The sequence below is a fragment of the Myotis brandtii genome, unplaced genomic scaffold, assembly GCF_000412655.1.
Source record: "Myotis brandtii unplaced genomic scaffold, ASM41265v1 scaffold250, whole genome shotgun sequence".
Classification (NCBI taxonomy): domain Eukaryota; kingdom Metazoa; phylum Chordata; class Mammalia; order Chiroptera; family Vespertilionidae; genus Myotis; species Myotis brandtii.
Window position 1 is genome coordinate 7,438,346 of NW_005359478.1, and position 12,906 is coordinate 7,451,251.

Sequence of the window (12,906 nt, forward strand, 5' to 3'; positions counted from 1 at the left end):
CGGCTCTTTGGCCCCTGGAGTGTGGCTCTTCCACAAAATACCAGCTCTTCCACAAAATACCGACTTCTGCGCATGGGCCACGAAGTTTCAATCGCACTGTATGTGCGCGCCCACACGTGGTATTTTGTGGAAGAGCCACACTCAAGGGGCCAAAGAGCCGCATGTGGCTCACGAGCCACGGTTTGCCGACCACGGCTCTAACCAACTGAGCTACCTGGCCAGGGATCCAAACTTTCAAGCAAAGTTTTATATTAATTTTTAATAGGTGGGCTTGATATGAATAAAAATGCCCTGTTATAGCCGGGAATGGCTGGACTAAAGTCCTGCCTACCGATTCTGCTCCAATCCATACTGCCATCTCTGCGTGGTGGCCCCCCAAGGTTGTCTGCAACATAATCTCCAAATCTGTAAACGTGCCACCTTATATTTGACAAGAGTGGTTTTGCATATCAAGTTAAGACTTTTGAGATGGGAGATTAACCTGGATTACCCAGGTGAGCCTGATGTGATCACAAGAGTCCTTAAAAGTGGAAAGGGGCACAGAAGAGAAGAGAGAGAGGACTGCAGAAGAGTGGTCAGAAAAATGCAACGGCACAGCTTTCAGGATGAAAGAAGGGGCCATTAGCCAAAAAGAGGTGGGCAGCCTCCAAAGCTAGAAAAGGAAAGGCAATGGTTTGCCCCCTAGAGCCTTCCGAAAGGGACGCGGCCCCACTGGAGCCTTGAATCTAGCCCAGCGAGACCCATGTTGGATTCGCACTACAGAGCTGCAAGATATAGATGGGTGTTGTTTTACGCCACTAAACCTGCAGTAATTTGTTGCAGCAGCAACAGGACACTAATACAGTAACTTTGTAGAACCCCAATGGGCTCCACAGACAGAGAATAAATGCTCTTGTGCCTTTTAGGCAGGACCCAGTTATTAGTGGTGGGTGGCTGACATCTGCTCTGGGAACCCTTCCAAAGGGTCAGCAAGCTCTACGTTTGGAGAATGTTCTGGTTTGGAAAAGAGTGGCTGTGGCTTGTACAGACCTGTGCCTTTCACAGGGATCTGTTTCCTGTCCTCAGAGACCATATAAACATCAGAGCAATTAACTGGGTAGCAATTAACCTGTGGGAGCCCATGCAAAACTGAGAAACATGTTGGCAGCTGAGGTGGACCAGCCCCACCTGTCTGCCTTGCATTCAACAGGAGGATATGAAGTACACACTGTCTCTTCCCACATCTTTGCTCCTTTCCCAGGTTCCTGAAGGGTCAGTGTATTCTGAGTTCATCCTCTCTTTCTCTTTTTATAAAATACTAGAGGCCCGGTGCACGAATTTGTGCACGGTTGGGATCTGGCTGGCCTGCCCCGATTGGAGCCCCATCAGACTGGGCTGGCTGGGGGGAGGGGCCGATCAGAGGCCGGGCTGGCCAGGGGCAGAGGCCGTGGGCGATTGGCTGGCCCCGCCCCGCCCCTGGTCGAACTCCCAGTTGAACTCCTGGTCAAACTCCCGGTCAAGGGGACAATTTGCATATTAGCCTTTTATTATACAGGACTACAGGCCCAGTGCACGAATTCATGCACTGGTGGGGCCCCTTGGCCTGGCCTGTGAGATGGGCTGAAAAGGGCTCTCTGACATCCCCCCAGGGGTCCCGGATTGCAAGAGGGCCGGGGAGGGATGAGGAGGTTGGCCAGCCGGGGAGGGGCTGCGGGAGGGCTCTCTTGGCCTAGCCTGTGAGATGGGCTGAAAAGGACTCTCTGACATCCCCTCAGGGGTCCCGGATTGGGAGAGGGCCGGGGAGGGATGAGGAGGTTGGCCAGCTGGGGAGGGACTGCGGGAGGGCTCCAGGGCTTGTCTGGCCCATCTTGCTCAGTCCTGATCAGCTGGACCCCAGCAGCAAGCTAACCTACCAGCTGGAGCGTCTGCCCCCTGGCAGTCAGTGCTCATCATAGTGAGCAGTTGACCAGGCTTAGCAAATCATTAGCATATTACTCTTTGATTGGTTGAACGGATGACCAGACCCTTAGCATATTAGGCTTTTATTATATACGATGCCCTTCAGCTCAGTGCCCAAAGAACGGAATGTCAAGGTTTCTGTGAGAGGAGAAAGGCAGCTGTACAGCTGATGGCGTTGTCCCTGGTCCACTTCCAGAGGACATGTGACCACTCTCCTACACAGCAGGGCTTGAGGAAGGTGTGGATGCCCAGGAGAGTCAGGGCAGCTCAAAGTCAAGTTCCTAATATACTTCTCTGCAGGGGTACAAGAAACAGGATGCAGCACATCAGCTCTCAACCCACCAATCCACCTGCATCTGGGATCATGTGCTTCAGAACCAATGGAAAACATTCAATTGACAGACCTGCCAGTTGGTTTGGCCTCACCTCCCTCCAAGAGCCACGTGGACCAGTGACTTCAAAGTATTATGCTAATACCAAGCCCTGGCATAATTGGGTGACTTTCTGCAGTGGCTCCAATTGTTATTGCAAATGCATATTCATCAGAACTATTCCTGCTAGCTCTGTCTCACAGATCAGTGTTAAAAGTACAAGAATACATCAGCACAGCTCCATGCCAAGTAAAGGGGCTAGGATCACCAACAGAAGGCTTTTGACAAGCAAATCCTTAGGGGCTCAGGAAAGGGGCAGAGCAGTGGGAAGGCATGGAGTCTATCCGCGTGCATGTGTGTGAGTGCGTGAGCATGCACGAACTCATATGGGGCTGGCATGGAAGTGGGGATGCAAAGGATGTTCACAAATGTGCACAAACAGTGTTTTAGTACTTAGAGTGACCCAAGAGAATAATGTAAAATGATAAGTTGAAATCTGGATGACGGAAACATGCAGGCTGAATAGTAAAAAATATTTTTTTAAAAAGTGTCTCAGCTGGAACTCGATTACAGTGAAATTATCTCCTGAGGGACCCAGTTGGGAAGCTCACTGCCTAGACAGCAGAAAGTGGACCAGCCACAGGAAGGGGAACATGGACTGACCTCCTGGCTGCCTTCAAAAGACTTGGCCCAAAGAGCATTTTTTCTTTGTACTTTTCCTGATAGTCCAATCTCTTAACTTTCCCCTCCCTTTGATGAACCTGCCAAGTTCTCCACCTACCTGCCCCTTAGCTTTCTTTCTTTCCCTTTTCCTTTCTTCATTATCTCTCCCTCCTCAGATAAGTCAGGCTCTTGTCAACTGCTGTCTAATCTGTGAAAGCCAGGGAGGCCCCAGGCCGGAGTGAGCCCCACTTGGATTCCAGGTTCATACCCATCTTTGATGGAGAATGGCTCCCTGAACAGAGCAGGTGCTCAAAGATGGGGAAGAGGAGGGTGTGAACACTGAAATCGGCCCAGCGTCCTCACAGCTTGCTCCGGCTTTAGGTCCCCTGACAAGAGCACAACTGTCAGACGTGGAAGCAAGACGGAACACCACATCCTCCCCAGAGATGGAAGCCCTGGCCCTGCCCTGGAAACACCACAGGGGTACATGTCTCAATGAATCATCTTCCCTCTCCTTCATGCCTGGCTTTCCTGCCTTCATTCTCCGCCCCTCCCCCTCTCTGAGAGGACTGCATCATTCTGCCCTTAAAAGAAGAAAGTGCTGGAAACAGACAGTAGTGCTGATGGGCATGAAAATGACAATATAAAAGCACCAGCAGCTGATGGCTCACTCTGCCCCACCTCCATTTGCCTGTGTGGTTCAATCAGACTTCCTATCCATGGCATGGGAGATACCCCAGCCCACTGTAGCCCAAATAGTCTTCCTAGTTCATAGCATCACATATTTTATAGGTATCCAAAGTCTATATAGGTAATAACAAAGTAAGAAACCACCTTTCCCCAGGTAGGAGTTCATTGCGATGGTCTCAAAAGGGACACATTTTTATTTTTTCTATATCATTCTTGGCTTATTTTATATAGGTAGATTTTTCCTAAAATTCCCTATTATAATCAGTGTGATTTGAGTCTAAACAAAGGTAGGTTTTTTTCCCTAGAATTTCCTATTAGAGTAAATACAGTCTATTTCCTATTAGAGTCAATATCATACTATTAGCAGTTAATTAGTTCTCAAATTGTTTGGGGGTATTCCTTACCAACTAGACTGCAAGACTGGAAAGAAAGAATCATGGTATATAATTCAGGAGATTTCCCTTGGATAGCTACAGGTCATCCACAGGTGCGCCATAAATACTCCTTGACTTACTGACTGGTGATTAGCATCTCATCTCTGTCAGGAGGAGATTCATAATTTAGACTAGATGGCAGCAACAATGAGGAAGAAGCAGTCTCGACCCTTTCTTTTAGTCATAGTGTATTTTCATCTGTATATCTGCATTGTGTCTTATCCTGAGCCCTCTCCCCATTACAAGCTCGACAGGGCAGACCTACCACACAACCAGTAGAGTCCAGCTTGCGATCTGAGATGCAACGGAAGTTCTTACTGCAGCCCCCATTGTCCTTGCTGCAGTCCCGCACTGGCCCGAAGGAGTCAAGGAGCACCTCCAAGCTGTCGAAGGAGGACGAGGTCATCAGCTCCTCTCTGTGGGGAGAACACAGGGACATGGGAGGCGTCAAAAGGACTCCAGGTGCCACAAGTAGCATCACAATCCATGGTCCTACCTGGCCAGCCAGGTCATGTCTTACTCCCTCATAAAAATTCGAGATCAACCATACTCTGAGCCTTGAGCTAACAAATTACAGACATTCTCCATATCTGGGAGCTGAGCCAACCCTGAAAGGCCTGGTCAAAGAAGGTCTCACCTTGGGCTAGGAAATTAACATGTTATCCCCTGTCAGTCCTTAGAGGACCTGAGAAGTGCTTACAAATTCTGCTTTTATGCCTTCTCCCTGTGCCTGAGCCTTGGGGTGTTCAATGCTGACCCAGATAGAGGAGATCCTGGCACTGTGTAGAAGGAATGTAAAGGCAGCCGCCAAGTTCTCTTTACAGCTTGTCAGGATTCCTTTCCCAGGGTCCTGGACTTGAAGGTGGTTTCTCCCTCAGTCTCTCCAGCCAAGAATGGGCCTCAGCACCTGGAGGCCGGACTCACCTGACCTCCACTGCATCTTCCATCACCGTCATGTCCGTCTTACACTTTGCTGACGGGTTGATGGCCAGTTCGGCTGGTGGGATCACAAAGCTCTTGCTGAGGGGCAGCCACATGCCCTCGCCCAGGGTGTAGGTGAATCTGCAGGGACAGCCACCACCAGGGGGTTAGGACATGGTTACCACCGCCCTGGGAGGACCTGGCATCCATTGCCAGCAAGCTTCCCTCTCAGCCTCCGCAGAAAGGATAAGTGATTGCCACTTTGTGGATGAGCTGCCTGAGTCTGAGGGAGGCGGCGAGGCCCATTCCTGCTCACAAGTCCAGACAGTTGGAGAACTGATCATGGCACCCACTCACCAGCTGTGAGAGTGGTTTTTATCAAGTCATACGAAAGCATGTTCCAGTTTCCTTCAGATTTGAAGCTGGGCGTCCCCTATCTTAAGTCAGATATAATTGGAAGAATTTTAATTGAAGAGACATTCCAGCCTCCCAATACCCCCATCCCTCAGTTTGCACATGCGCAGGGGTAGCAATGGGGTCTCTCTGTGCCTGGCAGAATGCTACCCAGGAAAAGGAGGAAGGACAGCTCCCTTTTTCTGGCTTTTGTGTGATGGGAACGCTGGAACCAGGAGCCATTGAGAAGGGAAGGGGGGGGTGAAGGAGACTGGCCCAGATGTATCCTCCGCACTCCTCCCCACACCCTCAGCTAATGGCCTTAACCCTGGGGAGACAGGGAAGATTTGGTGGTGTATGTTTTTATTCTCATAACAAGGGCTAAAAGGAATAAAAGAATCAATCAGCATTTCAAGGGAGAGCTTAGAGAGACCATGAGTGATGATTTGTTTATTTATTCATTCATTCATTTTATTTCAAAGGCATTCAAATGCTCTCTGTTCACAGTCAAAAATAGTCTATGGGATAAAAGCCAGTGTGGGTGGGATATCACAAGGCAGTGGCAGTCTGGTGTTGCCGTCCAACTTAATGTGCAGGGAGGAACAAGAAAGGATGCATATGATTAAACAGAATCCGGCACAGGCTCCATCAGCATGCTGGTCACAGAGGACCATCTCAGAATCCTACTCCTTCTCTCTCCTAACCCAGTGCACCCCTCTATTCTCTCTGGGCTGTCTGAGAGCTAGGAGACCAAATGGGTGACTTGAGATATTTGGGGAGGAATGTTGTCCTCTCTAGGATGCTGGCCATGAGAATGCCCACTGACCAAGTCTCAGGAGTTGCAAGCAGCCATGAGATTTCACTCACTTCCTGAATGGCAGCTCTGGGCACAAGAGCAGCTCTAAGAAGAGAAAAACAGGTGCCCCAGAGAGAGGCAAGTGGGAAGTAGCCAGGATTTGGGAGACTTCCTCTCCCCATCTACTCTCAAATGGAATCTCTGGGCACAAGAGCAGCTCTAAGAAGAGAAAACAGGTGCCCCAGAGAGAGGCAAGTGGGAAGTGGCCAGGATTTGGGAGACTTCCTCTCCCCATCTACTCTCTTACCCTTAGTCCCCTATCCAAAGACCTGCTAGGCAAACACCTGCATTAAAGAGCCCTGAAGTATCAGAAGAGCTTGTTGATCTGAAGGAGGCACTCAACCCTTCCCATCCACAGGAAAGAGAGACAAGAGCTGGGCGAGGTGTGTGTAGGCAGGGTCCACACCAGATGAGGGAAGCCCATTGCTGGGGGACAGAGGAGGAGACCCACCACTTCACCCTTCTCTAAGCAGCTGGTAAAACTGAAGGCATGGCAGCCCCTTTACACACATGCACACACACATGTCAACTGGCAAAATTAAGGAGCTCGTATTCAGGGCAAGTCATTGTCCCAAGGTACCTAGGATCTGGGACTTAAGGATAAATGTATGTTGGAGGTAACAGTGTGCAAGATTTGCATTCACTTTGCATTTAGTACTGAATATTCTTGAGACAGCAACGTTATGATAGGCCCCATTACTGTTGTGCAACGTGTACTATTTCAGAGAAAACAGGCACACGTTTGAATGCTGCTGGAGGGGGGAGGGTGGGGAGAGTTTATTGGGACAGAGTTTTTGTTTTCTATTTTGGTTTTAAAATGAGAAGTTTTGCATTGATGCACAGCAACAAATCAGTGACCTGTAGCTCATCATTTATGCCACAGATTTTAGGCAACGGTTGGCAAGTCTAGCACTTCCTGGCGGTGAGTTTTTCTTTTAAAAGAGAGAGATCATGTCCATCCATCTCAGTTTTCCCTTCCTCCTCTGCACACAGGAATATTTCAAAGGAAAAAGCAAACCACATCTTTCCCCAAGTGAAACTGTGGACAGCACCCCGGGCCCACAGAATGAAGTTCACATCTCCAAAGACACCATACTCTGTGCTTCTACAGAGCAACCTGATTCTAGTTCCTAAAGATGCCCTCATTTCTCCCCTCTTTGCCTTTGCTCCTAGTATTTCTTCTTCCTGAATTTTCTCCCCTTTCTTCGTTGCAGGAGTTCCGCTCATTTTAAGACTCAGGTAAGGTCCTACCCCTCCAGGATCTTCGCATCCAACCCTCAGGCTGAGCAAGGGACTCTCCTCTGTACACATGCTCCTGGTGATGCTGAGTTGTGCCCATCTTCTCACCACTGCTCAGCAGAAGGTGCTCCCTTAGACTGCAGAGGGCAGTGCTTGTTCATCTTTGTGTTCCCACTGCCTGATACAATTTCTGGCCCAAGGAGGTCACTCCATAAGTATTTACTGACTGATCAATAAGTAGATTGTTCTTTAGTTTGCACATGCTACCCGGAGAGAGCTTCAAATTTCAAATGCAAAAGTAGAAGCAGTGGGGATGACTTTCCTTCGTTTAGAGCAGGGTATGGGTTCACCTCTGGGTTGGAATGGACTTAATGGTCAGGGTGGATCTGGTTTTGACATTATGAGAAACTTCCAAAGTTCACAGAAGTTTCCGAGACACAACTCTGTACCAAGTTAACAAGAAAGATAGTGTCACATTCATCTCTGGTGGAGTCAAGGTGAAAACCTGAAGGGCAAGCCAAGTCAGGTGTAGGGTGAGACGAACCTCTACTGAGAACTCTCAAAGGGGCAGGTGGTCTGCAGAGCCACCTCATGTATCCTCACAACAGCCCTCCAAGAGTGGTCATTTGGCCCATTTTACACATTTGCCCACTAAAATTTTAATGTGTTTAGTGGCCTCTTCAAGGTCACCTTTTCTTAAGTGGGAAGATGGAGGCTGGTCTGATTCTCTAAGCAGCTTTCCAGCCCATACTGGCTCATGCCTACGAAATTCTAAAGTTTTCTTTTATCTGCAACATCTACTAATTCCAAATATAGCCCAAACTGTGAGAGAAAAGCAGTGTCCTGAAATCTCATCTGTCCCTCATTCATGCAGATTTGGCAGGAACAACCTCAGAAAGCCATCAAAGGGAAGTTGGTGAGCATCTGGAATGCTCTCCTAGGTTGGGCCTTCTCTTACAACAGTTGGTGGGACCATCACAGTTGGTGGCTTGGCTGGAGGCTGAGTCGTGTACATGGCCTTGGTAAACAAGAGCTTGACACTTCTGTTCAGAGGCAAATGCTCACCAGAACACAGTGGACAGAACTGGCCTGTGCTCTCATGTGCTGGGCATGAGGTGGAATGTGGAGAAAGGGACAAAGAGCTCGTGGCCCACCGTCTGCACTCTTTCCCAGAGCAGCCATTCCAGGAGGAGGTCTTGTTCCCTGGGATGCAGGTGCACACTTGGGGGGAAGGTCTCTGAGAGAGAAATCTGGTTTGAAGTAATTCCGGCCACCAGAAGATCCAGTGAGATGGAGTGATCTGAGCCATCATGGAAAGGACACCTTGGGCACTAGACTGGGCTTGGTGCAAAGACTCAGCCTTTCCCCTTGGGCCCTTTGAGTCTAGCTGGGACCCTTTCCAGGTTCTTCAGGATTGCAGATTACCAAGGTTAGGTTGAACATCAGGTCTTTTCCTAATCTGGTTTCAGGTCCTCAGGAAATACCTGAAATGATCACCTACAGCTATTTGTTAAAGACCAACTATGTTCAAAATTTCATGTTAGATATTAAATATTTAAAGCCATATATGACACTTCCCTCAAAAAGACAACCATTTCACTGTAGAAATCAATAGGTAAAGTAAAATAAATATGAAATAAAATAATTGACAAATAAATATTATAGCCAGTAAGTTACAGAAATTTGGAGGGGGAAGGTCATTGTGGATTGGTGCAGTGGGTTGGAAAAGCTGTAGAGAAGCATTTCTCAACACTAGTAAAGATTAGAATTACCATAGGGTTTGTAAAAAACACACACGCATGCCCGCATCCCACCCCCCAGAGCTTTTGAATGAATTGATTTGTGCTGCGTGAGATCACTGGTCATTTTAAAGCACACTGGGGATTCTCATGGAGGCTAAGGTTGGAAAACAATTCTTGGATGAGACCATAAATTGCATGAAGTCAGGGACTATCTTGGTCATATTTGTTTGGTTATAGCTACAGTATCTAAAACAGTGCTTTGTAATAAATAGCAGGTACTCAACAGACTTGATCTAGGCCATGAAAAGGGGTAGTATTTCTATTAGGAGGAGAATATGCATTCTTGCTGGAGGAAAGAGTAGGGGTGAGTGTACAGAGGGAAAATATTCAAGTTCTAGAAGCAGTACATCAGTTAGAAGATAGATCTGATGGTAAGAATGGAAAGCTCTATAAGAGAAAAGCAGCCAATTAAAAGGGAGCTACACATTGGCATTCAATTGTGGAAAGATTTGAATGTCAATATTGAAATTTTCTTCCATAATCCAGGGACATGTGCAGTGGCCTGGAATCCCTCAGAACACGAAATCACTGGTGAGCGAAGTAGCGGACAGTCACGTGCTTCTTCAAGAATCAAGAGTCACTAAGCAGGTCACAGGATTTTCCCGTGGCCACTGAGAGTCGGTTTACTCAGAGTAGTTTTGGTTCAAGTTCTTAATACCTGAAATCAGGGTATCATGACCCATTGATTTCATCTGAGAGATGCATTATTGCCATGCTGGTGACCAGAATGATTCATCACTTACTGATGAACACACTGGCTCCCGAGAGAGAGCACTGACGGCACGTTCCAGCCTCATAGCCAATCCCATCTGTAGTGCTCAGGTGTCACTTCCAGGTGGCAGCTAACGAACTTGAAAAGAGTAAATGGTGCTTGTGGGGATGCAAACACATTTTTGGTGCAAGTTCTGCTCTAATAGCTATTTCATTAAGGAGCTTGCTTTTTAAAATGTTAGTGTCTGACTTTTAAAGGAGTGGCAACTTATCCATGTTCATCAGCCTGACTCGGCCAGGCTCTCCATCTGCCTTATGTTGATCACCCTTGGCTGTTCCTGGCAGATCAGTAGTAAAAAAAAAGGGGGGGGGCGGGGTCAGCCAAATGATAAATCATTGTTGAAAAGTTTAAATGTCCAAGTCACAGTCTAAGGATATAGCTGTCTTCTCCTGTAGCACAAATCCTCAAAAGAAGCCTGTAGCCAATGCCATAAACATGACTCAGCCTGCCCCAGGAGAGACAATCAGGAGAGAAACAGAAACGTTGGGGAAGAGAAGGCCCCAGGAGGCGTGAATCTGTAAATCTGCACTCTTGCTAAGAGCATGCCTTAGGAAAACGCCTCAGTGGACAAGCCCAGCCCATCCCCAGTCAGCAGGGAGGAGGAGCAGGAGGAGCTGGGGCAGAGGAGCCAGCTCCAGGAGCAAGTGCAGGAGCAATATTAACACCTTGGCCAGGACTGGCTGACAGGAGGGGTTTGCAAAGGCAGCAGTGAATATGTGAGGCTCAGCACACTATCCGAGTGCAGTGAAAGGAAGCACATTTGTCCCACCTTGCTCACCATTCCTCCCTAACGCGATGTGGTAGCTCAGAGCATCCTTTGACATCAGTCACTCCTGCAGGATTGTTTCCTTCCTCCACAAGAGGGCGCCCTCACAGAGGGTGATGTATTCATATCCACACTGGCAGGCCCAGCAAGGTCTCTGGCACTTAGTGGGTACTCAGCAAATGTGAATTATAAAATGACAAAATAAATGGATAAGATCTTAGTTTGGAAGTAAAGATGTGTTCCTGCTAAGGTCTGGTGTGAATGAGACTTTATGAAAATCCAATAGTTCACAGTCACAACCCAAATTCTTCCTCTGCTTGTTGACTTTTCTAATATGTGACATTCCCAGGTATGTAGGTAGAAATTAGGGAGGGATTAGAAACATCCAATTTGATCAAGAGGGTGGCAGATAAAATAAAATAATAATAAAGTAGATCTAAAAAAAAAGGGGGTGGCAGGGCCAGAGAGATTAATTTTGAACAACTTAAGACTTTATGAGGAAGGTGTGAATTAAGTGCACAAAGGAGATGCAGAGAGGGGCAGTAGCTGCGTGTTCTGTGCTGGTTTCTGTGCTAGGGGCTCTCCCTGCATTACCTCACATATTCCTCATAACAAGAGAGCCATGCACGTAACGGAGCCCCATTTAACAAAGTGGAAAGTGGAGGCTCCAAGATGTGAAGTGAAGCACAGGGGTCAGAGAGCAGGTGAGGAAGGAAGCCAGGACCCCACAGAATCCATGTGACTGCAAAAGCCTCCACACTGTCACTGGGCATGATTGGGGGACAAATGCTTTTGTTACTAGGAGGGCAGAATGACTCATCAAAGTGTTGCCTTTCCACTTTACCGCTAGGAAGCCAAGCTCAGTGGGAAGTGGGACATGGGGCTTGAAGACATATATAAGCAAGTCCCTAAACAACCACTCACCTGAATATTTTATCAGAAGGTTGCTCTCCCAAAACCAGGTCAAAGCCTCGCTGAAATATTGTGTAAGGCCAAGGCCTAAAAGGAAAAACATCATTCAATTAAAATCGACTCAACACACGCTCCCTGCACATCCGTCCACTTTGTAGGGGGACCAGACGGGACTCTGGAGGCCCAAAGATAGCGAGTACCCAGTTCCTGTCCTCAGGAATCACACTGATGTCGGTTTACACAGGTGCTTGAATGCAGGAACCCAAGCAACAGCAGGATCAATGTAAAAATCACTTAACCACAAGGAGAGTGACATTTAATAGACAGAACATTGGAATGATATAGAGAGTAAAACCATACTAAGGTGGACCTCCCATCACCATAACTCATGGTCCTTCGGATGTGGCTTGAACAGAAACGTAGCTTAGGCTCACTTATTTGAGGGGGGGCAGCACGATTTGTCGGGGAAGGTGGAGCCTCTGTAATCAGACAGTTCAGGTTCAAATCTTGTTCTGCTGATGAACCAGCTGTCTGACTTTGGGCAGATTATTTATCTTATTGAGTATAATTTTATCACTTCTAAAAATTGGGTTAGTAAGAGCTGCCTCACAGGCCACTGTGAAGATTAAGCAAAACTTTTAAGCCATAGGTCAAGGTTCATACGGGTCCTCCACACATTCCCTTTCTCTACTCAGAATGGCAGGAAGATTCCAGGTCTTCTGGTTCCAGATGTTTTCAAAATTTTTATGTCACCCATTTTTCAAACAGAAACCACTGAAATGGTATTTTTAAAAGAATCCTTAACCATGAGCCTCCCAAGTGAGTGTCTCATATACTTGAAAGTAATAAAACTATTTCTTTTAAATAGTATATATCTTTTCACTAACCCAGATGTCCAACCCCAAGATTATTTGCTCTCTGGAGCGAAACTTAGGAAATCCCAGAATTGTGCTGGGTACCAGACATTTTGCACACTTGATGGACTGAGCCCTTGCTGTCATGGACAGCAGTCTTCACGTATTACCCAATTATACCAACCCAATAACCTGGTAATAGAGGATTTCACTGTAGACATGCCTTTACTTTTCAAGGACTATAAAAAGTCAGGAGAACACATCAACATAATTATTTGGGGCTAAATCTAATATT

General features: G+C 47.4%; 1 protein-coding gene across 1 annotated transcript in view; it reads right to left on the reverse strand.

Annotated features, from left to right (window-relative positions):
- The window catches only part of ASTN1 (astrotactin 1), a 285,260-nt gene that overhangs the window by 73,344 nt on the left and 199,010 nt on the right, over window positions 1-12,906 (reverse strand). Inside the window, exons 9-11 of the mRNA XM_014540914.1 lie at window positions 11,770-11,844; window positions 5,021-5,158; window positions 4,362-4,512 (exon numbers count right to left, since the gene is read on the reverse strand). Of these exons, the coding sequence (XP_014396400.1) occupies window positions 4,362-4,512; window positions 5,021-5,158; window positions 11,770-11,844 (364 nt within the window). The remainder of the gene's footprint in view (window positions 1-4,361; window positions 4,513-5,020; window positions 5,159-11,769; window positions 11,845-12,906) is intronic.